Raw genomic sequence first — 16,938 nt, 5'->3', positions numbered from 1 at the left:
CAACTCAATTAAATATGGAATGACTCATTCAATTTAACAAATTAATGGGTTAACCTATTTATAAATAGCTGTTATAACCCACATAAATCCACCTAGTATAGAAATATATATTTTTAACCATCTAATAATCAATAAAAAAAAAAACTTGTAATTATCTAATTAAAATGAAAAGGTAGTAAAATAAAATAAAATAAAATAAAAGACAGATTGTAAAAATCTAATTTTCTTCTCATATCATCGATTTGAAAAAAAAAATATTATTATTATTATTATTATTATTATTATTATTATTATTATTATTATTATTATTATAGTAAATGGTAATGGATTTTTATCGCCTTCTATACCTGTTAACTATGTTTTCTATCATTGAGTTTTGGACCTAAGAGTGTTAATATCAAATTGATAGAGTACACGCTAAACCGGGCTTACTATAACCAAATTGGCCTAAGCCATTTAGGTTTAGTTTGCCAACACTTATATTCTCTTTAATTTTCTTGTACACAGTGTTGATGTGGGACTCATTCCTACAAGTGATATTCCAACACTCCCCCTCAATTGGCAACTAAAACATCCGATTAGCACTTGAAACCTGACAATGAAATGCAGCGACAACAATAGGAAATTGAACTGAAACTGAAACCAGGCCCTAAACTACTCTAATACCATGTTGAATTTTGGACCTAATAGTGTGAATATCAAACTGGTAAGTTACACGCTAAACTGGGCTTGAAACTGAGCTTCCCATCACCAAAATGACCTAAGCCATTTCAGTTTAGTTTGCCAACACTTATGTTCCCTTTAATTTTCTTGTACACTACTGATGTGGGACTTTTCCCACAAGTGATATTCCAACATCTCTTAATAGTTATTTTAAATAACTTTAGTATTTTTTTTTAATGGGAACATGTTATATTAATGCTCCATGAAATTGATGATTAAGTTCTAAACCTTACTTTTAAATTGTCACTTCTTTATTTGCTTCATATTAATCAGGTTAATTAAGTTTGCTCATGTTAATATTAAACATGTCTGTAGTTATAACCTCTTATAAGAAAAGGTTTATATTGTGTCATGTTAAAATTTTGCATAGCCTGTTTATTTAAACAGGCTAATTGTGTTGTCTTCAGGTTGACAGAATCTGTCAAACACACACAAGTGACACAATATGACAGTGTGACACAATTACTAGCCTTATTAGGAACTTAGGGTTATACAGAAAATTTCAAGAGGATAATACAGAAAATTTCCAGAAGGTGAAATCCTGGCACAATAGCTAGTAGCAGCAAGAACTTTGTTGTTTAGTGGTTGTTCAATAAAGTATCAACGTCTAAGCAGACAATATTTGGTTATGACATACTCATGGAAGAGATTTTTGCCAGGCTTAAGAATATGTTTCAGAATATCAGAGACACCGCGGCACGATATCCAGAAGATAATTGTATAATCAGCTTGCTGCCAGAAAGAGTAAGTGGATTTGTCCATCGGAAACAACAGTCAAAGAGAAGGGAGAGGAACTGAGGAAGAGGTGCTGATATGATCAATTACGGTTATTATCAATAATGCATATTTATAACGAAGTATTCAAGTATTACAAGGACTCATGCGTATGGATAGACCACATATATCTGTACATACACAAAGGCTGCCTAGTACAATTACTAAAGTGTTCTATCAGGCCAATCCTATATCATCAATCAATTTCAAGCCCAAAGGAACTTTCACATAATAGGGAATTTTAGAGAAATATAATGCTCTCACATACATGCTTGAACTCTTAGACTAAGTAATGCTTCAACTCTATTGCTCCTACACAACCAGCCATACAACTGGTCATACTGCATATTTAAGCAAAATCTTAAATTTGGCCTTATGTTGTGAGAAAGGACTATATGATGAATTTATTACACCCTTCTATGGTCTACCAGCAGTTTATTTGGTAATAGGAACAACCCTTGACTATTCGCTAAACTTGAAATCAACCACCAAGCTTTCAAGAGTCGAGACATTGATATTCTCAATAACAGAGATATTGTTGGTCATGATGACCAGAAGATGACAGTGAATGCAACAAAAAATTTTCTACTCAAACCTGTTGTGCAAACAGCAGCCAAGAAATTTGCAGCCTGAGCTAGGTATCTATCACAAAAAGAGTCATTACTGATATTTCCTTCCTCTTCAATCAGTGCATTCCATTCAGAGGGATCACCACTCAAAAGAATTTGACAAGCCTTCAAAAAATAGCAAAGGGAAAAACTAGAAAGGTTATATTAAAATGTACCAAAAGCATGCCATCGAAGAACAGAACAGAAACTAAAATTTAGGCAAAAGAAACACATTACAATAGATCGATGCAAGAGACATCCCAAATTCTTAACCAAACTAATTCTGATTTCTCTTCACATTTTTCATTCAGTTTTTAACCAACTGAAGACTAACAGCGAAGAGAACAGTCATGTTCTATAGATCACTATCTTCGTGTTGGAAGAGCATTAAATTATAGGGTTCTAAGAATGTTCCAAACTAGGTTGAGCCCACTGACACAAAACATAGGCAAGGACATCACTAATTCACATCTACCAAGCATCCAGATATGAAATGAAAACCAGAAATTAGACCAGATAATTCACTGTTGTCATGTAGGCAAGCTCCAAATATTTCTGCATCTGTGACCAAAGTTACAAATTTTCAAATTAGTTTTCATTCTTATAAATCAAAATCTTCCTGAAAACCTGACTGTTCCACTGTCACAGTTTTGACTGACAGAAACATATTCATTCATAGTCAACGAATTGTCAAATAAAAGCCTTCTCTTTGGCAGCCCAATTAAAAGAAAGGGCAGCAAAAGGAAAAAGGCTGAGGGCAGGGAGGGATTTGATGGTACAGGGACAACCATCCTTCATACATTGTCATTTTGGAAATATAATACCTCCAAGATACATGATGCAGGACCAAGCATTGAGTTCTAAGAAATTCAAAACCATTCTTCATGTAGCAGTATTTAAAAATAGGTCAATTTATGTCTTTTTAGTTATGTTGTTTTCAATTGCTGAGATCAGACAATTTCAAAGGCTACAACATTATTTTGTCACAGTTTTTGAGGATATAAAAGGGGATCTCAATTAGACATAGTGGCGGATCTTGAAAATTTTTTTGGGTCAACATATGAAATATAAATATTATTAAAACAATTAATTAAAAGTCATTTATCAATTTATAACACACATATTTATACCATTTTGTCTTGATAAAATTCTTTATTGAAAAAGTTACATTAAAATTTTAAAAGCAAATAAACTTTTAAATGCACAACATGCTTTTTCATCTCAATTAATATTAAATTTTATCAATAAGAGGTTTAATAATTAAATTTATGAGGGGTTATATATATATATATATATAACATTAAATTTTATCAACAAGAGGGATTCAATAATTAAATTTATAAGGGCTCAACATACACACACACACACACAGACACACACACACACACACACACACATATAGGTACAAAGAATATTTAAAAAAAAAAAAAAAAGAGCAGTCAATTAACCCCTCATTTTATACATTAGATTCGCCAATCGCCACTGATTAGACAGTAGATTTACTATGTTATAAAGCAACTTTTATTTTATTTTTATTTTCTGGCTGTGCAACAAGAAATCAGCACATATGTTTAGCTTTTCACATCTTGTTCACTCCTAATTAAATTCTCTTATTCTGTAGACAACCCAAGTAAGATCAAAGCTATTTAGCTACATCATAACAGAGAAGTTACATGAATTTAATCTGAAAAACGCTAACCTCACCAATGTGTTGCCAACTTTCCTAAAGCCCTAGTGCAAAAAATACCATATTTTGCGCGGTTTATGAATATATCACTCAACCAAGAAAAGATTTAGTTATAAAACCCTTCTCTTTCCCACAAACTAGCTGCAATATCAACACTGATAATCTCCCAACAAAATCATTCAAGCATACACTAATCAGCTACCCCTTTAACACCTATAAATCACTGTGTTTGCATGTGCACACCCAATGTGAGTGTTTGCTTAACTGCAAGAATTTTAAGTTATTAGGTGTAATCTGAAAATGATGAATTATCAGGTATAAGAAACTATTTGAAATAGGAGTATTGAAATAACTCTGCATGATATCAACAATCATTATTGCTGAAATCACAGCATATCTCAACTGTAAGAAATTTATATTAGTACAGAAGAAGCTAAAGTTCTGTACTAAGGACTAAAAATGACAAATAACAAATAGAAGGATCAGATGCTACAAGCACTGACCTGTAATGCTCCCCAAAGGCCAAGATTTTCCAAACAAAATACCACATTATCATGCATTCTACTGAGCACCTTTTTTGTATTTCGAAGACCCTGAACACTTTGACATTCATCAACCTTCTTGTGAAGTTCTGATATGCACTGTCCTTACAAGTTACAACAGTGAAACAGCCAGTAAACTAAGGATGAATGGAAGCAAAATTATTCATAAAAACACAAATAAAAGCAACATACAGTGTGTTTTATCTCCTCCAGTTTACTACAATAAGTCATATAGTAACTTGATGTGCCATTTGCAACAGGACCATACTCATAAATTTTAACTACAGGAGATGCTACACAATGTTCCAACTCTTCCTTGTCTTCAACTGAATAAACCTGAAAAATGGGATTGAAACATTTTAGAGATCAGCTATTAATACTGTGGAACAACAAGATCAGCATGCCAAATGTAAACCAAGCATACATTTGCATGCAAAGGAAAATTGGATTTTACTTTTCTCATTTCATTCACTATGATATCTGTACAGAGCTTTGGAGGCAGTGGAATAACAGGAGCTCATGAAAAGAGATTCAATATTGAATTACACTTTCACAATAGTTAATAAAGCAGATTGTATGCAAATCCTGAGAATGCTCGACATGTTCATCTCCCTTAACTGCATTCACCATGAGTTTTTCAAAGATGCAAAACAAACTTATCTAATGGCTCAGTTATTAGAAAAGGGTGGATGCTTAAGCAGGGCATGTCCATAAAAAAGGAATATTTACTTATTTAGAGCAGAAATTATTTACGTACATTTTTTCCATTGATTGGAGAAACTCTGACATACTCCAAGGTGTCACAATTTAGGATCAGGACACTATTTTGAGTATGCACGTGAATGAGAGAAAGAGAATTAGCCACAATTGATTCAAATACAAAATAAGGTGGCAAAAGGATTTTTCAAATATAAACAAATAGTTAGCAGCACAAAATTGTTCAGTCATGCAAGGTCTTTGTTAAAACTATTCCACCAAGGACATGTATGTGACTATCACACATGTTTGTTGCATGCTACATGCTTTTTTTTCCCACAAGCAAAAAATTTTAATGAGGAAAAAAAAAAGGAGAGTACACCATGAAGGACAAGGAACCAATCCTCTTATAAAAATCAATAAACTACAAAACATATACCAGCTAAAACATTAATGCCCTCCAATCAAGCTGGATAACACTCAAAGAAAACCGAAAACCCTAAAGTTCTGGACACATAAGCTCAATTAGAAGCCAAAAGCAACACCTTGTCCCCCAGCAAACCGAACAACATACTTGATTGTCAATATTCAAAAATTGTCAAAAATATATACATTTCTCTTCATCCAAAGGCTCCATAACAAAACAAAAAAAGCACAATTCCAAAGAACATTGGCATCTGTCTTACCACCAAAATCTTTCCACTTCCAACCAACAAAAGTACCTAAAGATTCTAGACACGCCAAATGATCCTCAAAGATGCTAAAAGGACAACTTCAAATTGCCCAAGCTACCCCACAATGTAGAAACAAGTGAGGATGAGATTCACCATGCTTTTATCACGTAACATACTAATCAGGAGAGATGAAGACTTATTACACCTTCTTTTCTTAAAAAGCCCTTATCTCAAATGGTGCTTACGCTTCCCATACTTTATTGGATGAGTAGAACGGGTGGTCTTGAGAAGAACAAACAAGGAGGGAATGGAGGAATTTAAAAGAGCATTTCTAGAGAAGTCCAAAGACCACGTCCACCTTTCTACTCGAGGAAGAAACTGAATTGAATCCAACAAAACAAACAGCAAAGATGGTACTTGGTGCAAATAATTTTTTACAACAGATGTACTAACATCGCAATAAAGAGTAGGGTTGACCAGTTGAGCATATTTCCAACTTGACTGATCCAGTTTAATTTGCACGAGTTATTTCCCACTAAGCCATGGCTGGCCCTCAATTTGAGGTGATAAAAGATTGGAAACATTTGGACAAGCCAACTTGTGGGCCAACAGAACCACAACTCCACAAGCTGATAATGGATCAAAGTTGACTCAAAACTTGAAAATTTGCTCTGACATACAAATACATGTAGAACACTCTGAATTTGATTCAGCAAACCTCAACATGGACAAAAACATCTTTATTGGCAGAATATAGGTACTTCCATTGCTTCACTTCTCTCTCTAGGCAACATGAAACATTTTTGAGGATAGAATTCATCTTACAAAGAATACAGCTGGTAAAAAGTGGATTTGCACAACGACTAAATTGAAGAAATGGAGAACAACCAATGCATAAACCCAATTAGCATGTCAACCAGGCATTTTCCATAACCTACCTTAGCATCAAGTAAATTTTCAAGACTATTGATGCTTCTTGGTAAATTTGCCTGACTAGAAGCACCTGAAATAGAGGCAAAACAGTGGAAATTAAGAAATAGTTTTCAAATCTAAGAATGAAGTTCAAGGAATCACCAATTTTGGTAGTTTGTCATTCCAAAGCTTGAGGTCATGTTCTCTCCAACTAGGGAAAAATGACACAATCAAGGAAAAGGAAATTTGAAAACAAGTCTATTGATTACTAGTCTTAAATATTTGTTGTTTCTTCAATTTAGTCTTCAAAATGATGCACTAGTATTGTTTATTACTACTTTACTAGCATTTTCTTGATAAAATAAAAAAATAAAAAATAAAACAAAATTGATTGATGACGAAGAATTACAAAGTGAAGGATGAGATATCCTCCTTTCTATAGGTAAAAGGCACGTGGGAGAAAGAGGGGGAGAATTAAATACATTTATTGCAATAATAATCTTCATCATGATGCATTCAGCTACATACCCCCTTTCAATGTCAGAGAATTCCATAAAGAAGTCTAGAAGACAATTTCGTATCATAATTACTGCAAAATCAAAGCTTGAATCTTGAAATTCTAGGCATTAACCAAATCAGTGCAAAAACAGTGCAGATGCCAAACCTATGAGCCTTTTTCCTTCAACAAAATCTCTAAATTTGGCATCCACCAAACTTTCCTCAAAACCATACCTTGAAGCAGTTCAATGAAGAATATCTACATAATAGGTAAGTTTCATATAGGAACAATAGAACTGGAACACCCATTGACCATGATAAAAGATCTAGGTTATTTGAGCTACCTTGCCCCACAACAGGAGATGCAGTCATGCCAAATATACGGGGAAGTTTTCCATCATTAGCCTTGTAGAATACCTACAGAATTGTAAAGATAATAAATCAGGACAATTAAAAACAAGAGTTTCATAATTCATATGCATGTGCTTCTGTGGATTTTGTGCACTAGTATAATAAAATACAAAATTCAACTAGCCCTTTACTCTCATGATTTCTGCGTAAGGATGATTGCTTTTGACTTGGGCATGATGACACTCATCAAATATCAAAAGGGAAATTAACTCCATCTTGATGAAGCTGTGACTTAACGTATGCAGTAGTATCTGAGGAGTCATTACAAGGACCTGCACAAAATATTCAACAATGCATATCATCCAAGGGTGATTACTACTAGCAGAAGAAACACCCATTCAGTGGCTTATAACAATTTTTTGCTTCTTTACTTTTAACATTCTTTTCCATTTTCGGTTTTCATTTCCTTTAGAGAACAAGAACATGTCACTTTCCTTTAATTTCCATTTATTTTATTAATAACTTAGATTGTCTTCAGCAAGAGATTAATAAAATGATTATGAAATGTTAAATGAGTAAGAATAATAATAATTATTATTGTTATTTAAATATAGTGGTGATGGAGGTGCACATAGTGAATGTGCCAATGATGGTGATATGGATCTGGCAGCAGCAACAGCAACAACAATGCTGATGCTGATGGTGGCAGCAAACAGAGGGAAAAAAGGACATAGCAGTGGTTGTGATGGTGGCATTGTGGTTGCAGCATTTTCTATAGTGGCTATAGTGGTGGTGTCAACCTTGTTTATAGCAGTGCTTCTGATGGTGATGTTGGCACTGATCTGGTGGTGCTAATAGCAGTGGTTTGGTTATATAATAGTACCAACTGCCAAGAGGTGATGTCAGTGGTTATGTTGCTTCTCAAGGTGGTAGGGTCTGTGGTGGCAGTAAAAGTTGATGCCAACAGCAGTAGTGGTTTGACTTGTTTTTGCCATGGTGATACTGGCAGTGTGGAGAGGAGGGGGGGGGGGGTGGGTGGGTGGGGTGGGTTGGGGGAGAGGGGAGGATGGGGTGTTTGGTGGGAGGGGGGGAATAAGCAGATGTGCCTTTCAATTGAAAAACAACTAGAGATTTAAAAGAGACAATGGTAAAATGCAAATTTCCAACAACATTGTATTAGATATTGGAAAATAACATTTTTCCAGTTTTCCATTTGACAAATTATTACATCTGAATTCTGAACTATAAAACTCCATTCTCTTTTTGGTGAAAAAAAATCCAAAAACAACCCCAATTTCCATAAAACTGCACATCCCAAAAGTCCATTAAATTAGATATTGGAAAATAAGATTCTACAGTTTCCCATTTGACAAATTATTGCATCTGAACAATGAAACTCCATTCCTTTTTCTTTTTTGGTGAAAACACTTTCCAAAAAGGATTTTCTTTAACTGCATATCCCAAAGGTCCTAGCTAAAGAAGAAAAATTTTTTTCATTATATAGTTACATCTTTTCCTTCAAATTAAAATGTCATATATCCTTCATATTAACTTTTGTCACATTTCAAACTTTGATCTTGTGAAAGCAAATGCTTAAGAACAACAAAATGTGTAATTTATTATCAGAAAAATGAAAAAGAAACGATTTATATTTACAAAAAAAATTCCAGGTCTAACCTTTATGGAGAAATTAATGATGAAATTCAGTAAGTAGTATAACTACCTCATATTGTTCAATCTCTTTTTCCCAATCATAGTGATTCTTCAAGTGCTTGGAGCTCCCATAGAAGATCCCAACCTTGAAATCGGTAGATTCTTCTATAACCTTGGCTTGCTACAAGATAATACTTTCTTGATTCAGACCGGGCATATTTCAAAGGCTAATTTTTAATACTTAGCCTTGAGATATTTGAAGCCAAGTTACTAAATTTGGAATAAAAAGCGGATACCAATCTACAAAAAGTTATAATTAAACTTGCACGAGCCTTGTGCATCAGCCAAATCATATTGATAGAAAAAATAACACTGACAGTATTAAGAAATATCATGCCTGAGAACTCTAAGAGCAGGACAATTAAGATAGAATAGACAAACAAATGACTACTAACACTTAATCATAGGAAATTATATTGTTGTGGATAAGTCATTTCAAAGTCATGATAACCCAATTGAAAGCACTGTCTAGTGTCAAAAGGGAGCAAATGTAACCACATTATGCAATGTCTAGTGGTAAAGGCCTGATTATCATCCTTTCTAATGCATTCCCTCAAGCTCCTTTATCTTCAGAATAAAAGCAAATCTTCATGCTCGAATTCTTTTATTTTTCTTTATCTTTTAAAGTGCTCCACTTCTATTATATTGTTGAGCCATCTTTGTACTTCTTAAAAATTCTAGTCTTTGGAAGTCACTTATGTTCTAAGAGATAATAAACCCCCATCCCAGTCTCTACTATTAAAGAACAACTCACTTTTCATCCAACTTGGAAATTGTGTAGTTTACCTAGACATGATCTCTTAAGATAGTATGATGCAGGTTTAGAAAAAATATTGAACAGGACCAGTCTAGTATAGATTCAATTCATAAACTTCAAAACTCATGGCCCCACTAAACACCCTAAATTAATCTAGAATGATCATGAAAACTTTCTTCCAGAAACTAAATCAACACTAAAGTTTGATAGGGGCGAGAAAATAAAAATTAACCCAGCATTGCTTCTCTTTTATGTCTATTAGTTCATTCATTATTCCATTTACACAATATTCAAACCTTAGACCCGCCTAATGTGCACTCCATCTCTTTACTACTAAAGCCAAGGCCCATAGGCTGATACAAGAAAAACAGCAACAATAGTAAAACGCAGCGTAGGGATTAAGTGGTGGGCAAAAGAAATAACAGAACAGTTGAGATTGTTAAGCTGAGCTGTTGTATACAGACACGTGGCAAGTATAGCGAAGATCCGGCGGATGATCAGGCGAGCCTCATGGAAGAATCTGAGAATTAGTTAGATAAATAAGATGTAATTGGTGAGATGTACTCATTCTGATTCTAATGAAAAGTGTGATTCTTCTTCTTTTTCTCTGCTCTTAATCTGTCGATCTCTTTCTTCAGTAAAATTCTTCTATCAGTGGTATCAGAGCTCATCGTTCCTTGGCTATGGCAGAGGGAACCCGTTCCCAGGAATTAGAGAGAAGAGTGATGGCTTTAATGCAAGAGTTTGAAGCAAGGCAGGAAAATTTAAGAAAAGAGGCTGAGCAACGCAATCAAAAGGCAATGGATGATATTAAGGCCTTGCTGGCTGGTCTTAGTTTGCAGAATATGGAGTTGGCAAGTGGAAAAGGATCAGATGGAAGCGCTAGCAGTCAAAATGTGTCTAGCCATAAGATTAGACAATCTTGGGGAAATTCTACTAAATTGGAGTTTCCTCGGTTCAGTGGCGAAGGACTGGAGGGATGGCTACTAAGGGTGGATTATTTCTTTGAGGTTGCAAATGTTGCCGCAGATGATAGGGTTAAGATGGCTGCTCTGCATTTAGAAGGTAAAGCCCTTCAATGGCATCAAGGGTTCATTAAGGTGAGAGGATCTATAGCTTACCTTGATTGGAGTGCCTATGTGGGAGCTATAACTGCCAGATTTGGTAGTAATGCATTTGAGGATCCATTAGCAGATTTGAGGAACCTTAAACAGGTTAGTTCTCTACAAGATTATCTTGATGCTTTTGATGAGATATATCCTAAAGCTGGCATCCGGGAAGACCAAGCGTTGAGTTTTTTTCTTTCGGGCCTGGTAGATGAACTACAAATGCCAGTAAGAATGTTTAAACCTTCTACTTTGGCTGAGGCCTATTCATTAGCAAGATTGCAAGAGATCACAGTAGCTGCCATTCAAAATAAACCTAAACCTTCAGTTAAACCTGCCAGCTACAATTACCTACCTCTTTCTCGTTTTACCACCCAAATCCAAACCCATAAACCCACAATAACAACAACTTCTAGTTCTAGAGAACAATCAGGACTGTTACCACTACCTTCCTTACATAAACCACTTGCACTGCCAAAAACTCAAAAATTACTGATAAAGACATGGATGAAAGAAGGGCAAAGGGGTTGTGCTTTTGGTGTGAGGAAAAATATACACTGCTCATAAATGTAAGAAAAACAAGCATATGTGATGCAATTAATTACAGAAGAGAATGAAGAAGATGAGGAAAATGAGGATAAGGGAGTTGAGGGTGAAATGGCATCAGATATGCAATTATCTCTCAATGCCATGTGGGGAACACAGGGAACTCAGATTATGAGAATAAAAGGGGAGTGTGGGAAAAGAATGTTGCATGTTCTAGTGGATACAGGAAGTACTCATAACTTTTTGAGTACGAAAATGGCTTCTAAGCTTAAGTGTGAATTGCAAAAAGCTGCTGGAATATCAGTTGAAGTAGCTAATGGGCAACAACTTCAATGTGAGGGCTTCTGTAAGAATTTTACATGGAGCATGCAGGGTTTAGAATTTCATGCAGAAGTATATGTTCTTGCTTTGGATAACTATGACCTAATCTTGGGGGCTCAGTGGCTTTCCACTTTAGGGGAGATATTATGGAATTTTCAGACTATGATGATGACTTTTAAAAGGGAATCTATGCTTTGTGTGTTGCAGGGAGAAACTAAAAAGAAACTTTCAAAAGAGCTTAATAGCTTGATGACTTGCCTTAATGATGATGGATTATTTCACGTGGACGGACGTGAAGCTACTGCTTATCTGTATTCAGTAGCAAGACAGCAGGAGCAAGTCGAGTTAGAGCAGCAACAGAAATCTTGGCCTGATTTAAATAATCTCTTATTGACTTATAATGATTTGTTTCAGGAGCCAAAGACCTTGCCCCCAAAACGTGTTCATGATCACAGAATTGTTCTCAAAGCAGGATCTTCACCAATTAACATCAGACCATATAAATATGCAGCTGAACAGAAAGATGCAATTGAAGACATGATTGCAGAGATGTTAAAAGCTGGGGTGATAAGGAACAGTACTAGCCCTTATGCAAGTCCAGTTGTGCTTGTAAAGAAAAAAAACAACACCTGGAGATTATGTGTTGATTATAGAGCACTTAACCATGCTACTGTGAAAGACAAATTTCCTATACCTGTGATAGAAGAGTTGCTTGATGAACTGGGGCATGCCACTATATTTTCTAAAATCGACTTGCGTTCTGGATATTGGCAAATCAGGATGCATGAGGAAGATATTCCTAAGACAGCTTTCAAGACGCACGAGGGACATTATGAATTCCTAGTTATGCCTTTTGGCTTAACTAATGCCCCTGCAACCTTCCAAAGTCTCATGAATTCAGTTTTTAAGCGATTTTTGAGGAAATTTGTTTTAGTTTTTTTTGATGATATTCTAATATATAGTGAGAACAAAGAGCAGCACCTCCTTCATTTGCAACAATTCCTGCAAGCTATGAGGGATCACCAATTCTTAGCCAGAAGAAGTAAGTGTTTTTTTGGCTTTCTATCAGTGGAGTATTTGGGACATGTTATCTCAGCAAAAGGGGTTCAAACTGATCCATCTAAAATTGAAGTGGTGAGACAATGGCCTAGACCTACCACTCCAAAGCAATTAAGGAGCTTTTAGGGCTCACGAGGTATTACAGACGCGTTTTGTCAAAGGCTATGGAGTTCTTGCTAGGCCTTTAACTGAATTACTCAAGACGAATGGGTTCCATTGGTCAAACGAAGCTCAACAGGCATTTGAATCTCTAAAATTAGTAACCACGCTCCTGTTCTCACATTACCAGATTTCTCTCAAGAGTTTGTCATTGAAACAGATGCTTCAAAAAATGGTATTGGTGCCGTATTAATGCAATCTGGACATCCTGTAGCTTTTATCAGTAAGGCTTTATCCCTCAAGCATCAATCTCTTTATACATATTAGAGAACTACTTGCAATCTTATTTGCTGTCAAAAAATGGAATCATTACTTGCAAACAAAGCATTTTACTATCTTAACTGACCATCACAGCCTAAAATACCTTTTGGATCAAAAACTTACAACCCCTATTCAGCAAGCTTGGATGGCGAGGCTTATGCATTTTGATTATTATATCAAATATAAGAAGGGTTCTGACAATGCAGTAGCTGATGCTTTGTCAAGATCACCACTACTGGAATTGAATGTCTTGTCTTGTAAATTGCTTCCTTCATTATTATATGGGCAGATTGTAGAAACTTGGGTTAGTGATTCTAACTGCCAACATCTTATAAATGATAAGAAACTTGATTCTACTTCTCATCCATCTTTTCAGTGGCATAATCAACAATTGAGGAGAAAAGGGAAATTAGTGGTGGGTCATAATCCTGAATTGAAGCAACAATTATTGGCTGTATTCCATGCTTACACTCTTGGAGGGCACTGGTGTAATCGCTACTTTAAAAAAATATCTTCTCTTGTTTATTGGCACAGGTTACATCGAGATGTGAGACAATATGTTAGGGATTGTTTTGTCTGTCGGAGATACAAACCGAGTTGATCGCGACACTGAGTTTACTCTGCCTTGCCATTCCTACCACATTATTCTCTGATGTAACCATGGATTTTATTGAATGCCTTCCTCGATCTCGTGGTATGATAGTCATTATGGTCATAGTAGATAGATTATCCAAATTCACCCACTTTATTGGCCTCCATCACCCTTTTACTGCTAAGACAGTTGCTATGGCTTTCCTAGATTCTGTATTCAAGATGCACAGACTGCCTCCAACAATTGTGAGTGACAGGTATTCAATTTTTTTGAGTGCATTTTGGAAGGAATTATTTGCTCTTCAAGGGGTTCAATTAAAACTATCCACTGCATATCATCCACAAACAGATGGGCAGTCTGAAGTAGTAAATAGATGCCTTCAGAGTTACCTTAGGTGTATGATAGGAGTTTTGCCACACTCATGGGCTCAATGGTTACCCTTGGCTCAATGTTGGTACAATACCTCACCTCACTCCACTATTCGTATGTCTCCATTTGAGGCCCTTTATAGGATTCCACCTCCTATACAGTTACCTTATTTTTTCAGGTGATTCAAAAATTACTGCAGTAGACATTTTTTTAAGGGATTGAGAAAATGCTTTATCCATTCTCAAGTTTCTTTTGGATAAAGCTAGGCATCTAATGAAAACTCAAACTGATAAGGGTCGAGTAGGTAGAGAATTTGCAGTGAGAGATTTGGTATTCCTTAAATTGCAGCCTTACAGATAGCTTTCTATTCAGAAGGGACATCATAAATTCCAACCAAAGTATTTTGGGCCATTCCAGATCACTGATCGCATTGGTGCAGTTGCCTACCGTCTCAATCTTCCTTCTGATGCCCAGATCCACAATGTCTTCCATGTTTCTCAACTTAAACGTGCATCGGCACCTGTGACTGCTAGTCCTACCTTACCACCTGTGTCTCACATCCAAGATGCTTATCCACAAGCTATTTTGGATCGTCGCATGGTGAAGAGGCATAATGCAGCTGCCACTCAACTCTTAATCCATTGGCGAGGTCTTTCCCCTGCTGATGCTTCGTGGGAATATGCTGATGAGTTACAGGCAAGGTTTCCTACATTCCTTGAGGACAAGGAATCTGATGGGAGGGGTAGTTGATACAAGAAAAACAGCAACAATAGTAAAACGCAGCGTAGGGATTAAGTGGTGGGCAAAAGAAATAACAGAACAGTTGAGATTGTTAAGCTGAGCTGTTGTATACAGACACGTGGCAAGTATAGCGAAGATCCGGCGGATGATCAGGCGAGCCTCATGGAAGAATCTGAGAATTAGTTAGATAAATAAGATGTAATTGGTGAGATGTACTCATTCTGATTCTAATGAAAAGTGTGATTCTTCTTCTTTTTCTCTGCTCTTAATCTGTCGATCTCTTTCTTCAGTAAAATTCTTCTATCATAGGCATAGTACTCCTAATGGAAGCAAAACATATACATCAAGCAGATAAAGTAGAACAATAGGCATAGTACCCCTAATGGATGCAAAGCATATCAAAACATCAAGCAGATAAAGTAGATCATTCTATCAGAACTTGAGCATCATCTAAAGTTGAATATCAAATTAGATAAAACCCACAAGTCAAACGAATCCCACCTGCTGAATGAGGGCAACCGTAGGCGCAAGAAAAACACAGACATTCTTCTGAGGTTTCCTTATCAAGTGACCCAACTCGTAAATAAGCAATACAGCAATGTGGGTCTTGCCACATCCTGTCCCCAAATACACAATTATGTTCTCCTCCATAGCTTTCTTGCATAGTTCCAACTGATACCTAAAAGACAAACAATAATAGCACATTTTGATTTAAAGATACCAAAAACAAAAGAGAAAAAAAAAAAAAAAACTCTGTTCTTTGCCAATAAAGATAAAAATAGTATCTTTAAAATGATAAATTTTCCTAATTAGAGAACAAAATAAAAAGCTCACTTACATTTCCCCATTTCAAACCAACAAAAAGAAAAGTCAGAAAATTTAATCACCCCATCTTCATGCACAAAAACTTTATTAAATTAACACAAGAAAATAGCCAAAACCCATTAAAGAAAAGCAGAAAAACTAGACAATGAAATACTTTCTAGCTATCTTTCTGGGATCTTTCTGAGGCTTTTGAGGTACGGAGGAGGAATCAGCTCCATGATCAGTAATCGGCCAGATAGCACAGGTGTTGGTGCTATCAGAGGAGGAGGAGGAGGGACCATCAGCTTCGCAGGTGCCTTCACAGTCAGGCATGTGGACAAAGTGTACGTGAAGGATTGAGAAGAGTGAGTGAAGCGATGAGTGAAGAGGTTCTTGGGGTTTGGTTTTGCTTGTGTTTTCTTCAGGCGGTCTCGTTGAGTTATTACAAAGGATGAGAAGACAGCGTGTAGAAGAATGAAATGAAGATTTGCGAGTGATGTTTGGTATAAAATCTTTGGCTGGATTCCCAAGCAAACGCTCCTTTTATGCAGAGGCCGATGTTTGCGCACATAATGACTTAACACTCGTCAACTATCGTGTTTTTTTCCCCCTCCAGTCGATACTTAGTCAAGCCTATTTCACATTAAGTTTTTATTTTTTTTATGGACATTTCAAATTAAGTTTTATGTAAAAGAAATCACATTTTAAAAAATATATATTATCTAAAAAAATGACATTAAAAATTTTTTTTATTTTATTATAATTAAAATATATTAAATTTAATTTTTAATATATTTAAAAATATTTATTTCAATAATAACTCTAATAATAATGTAATAAGTTAGCCATAAAATTTTATTAATACAATGTTGATTATATTTTAATATTAAAAGAATAAAATTTAATTACATAATTTAAAATTTTCAAAAATATAATATTTTAATGGGGTTCATTTAGACTTCAATCAACACAATATTGTTGATGGTAGGAATATTCTTAATATGGGAGGACCCATGGGTTCCTAATCTTAGAACATTTAAACTTG

General features: G+C 35.4%; 1 protein-coding gene across 2 annotated transcripts in view; it reads right to left on the bottom strand.

The window, feature by feature from the left end:
• The window catches only part of LOC110669436 (dicer-like protein 4), an 81,154-nt gene extending 64,657 nt beyond the window's left edge, over positions 1-16,497 (bottom strand). The window contains exons 1-9 of one of the 2 annotated variants that reach the window (XM_058139584.1): positions 16,069-16,497; positions 15,591-15,768; positions 9,189-9,299; positions 7,657-7,797; positions 7,459-7,531; positions 6,643-6,707; positions 4,527-4,670; positions 4,296-4,433; positions 2,093-2,231 (exon numbers count right to left, since the gene is read on the bottom strand). In XM_058139584.1, the coding sequence (XP_057995567.1) occupies positions 2,093-2,231; positions 4,296-4,433; positions 4,527-4,670; positions 6,643-6,707; positions 7,459-7,531; positions 7,657-7,797; positions 9,189-9,299; positions 15,591-15,768; positions 16,069-16,226 (1,147 nt within the window). In that variant the 5' untranslated portion in view covers positions 16,227-16,497. The remainder of the gene's footprint in view (positions 1-2,092; positions 2,232-4,295; positions 4,434-4,526; positions 4,671-6,642; positions 6,708-7,458; positions 7,532-7,656; positions 7,798-9,188; positions 9,300-15,590; positions 15,769-16,068) is intronic. The other variant, XM_058139583.1, reaches the window with a different exon arrangement.
• Positions 16,498-16,938: the final 441 nt, after the last annotated feature.

Source organism: Hevea brasiliensis, chromosome 17 (assembly GCF_030052815.1).
Source record: "Hevea brasiliensis isolate MT/VB/25A 57/8 chromosome 17, ASM3005281v1, whole genome shotgun sequence".
Lineage (NCBI taxonomy): Eukaryota > Viridiplantae > Streptophyta > Magnoliopsida > Malpighiales > Euphorbiaceae > Hevea > Hevea brasiliensis.
This window is presented reverse-complemented; position numbering and strand designations above follow the sequence as displayed.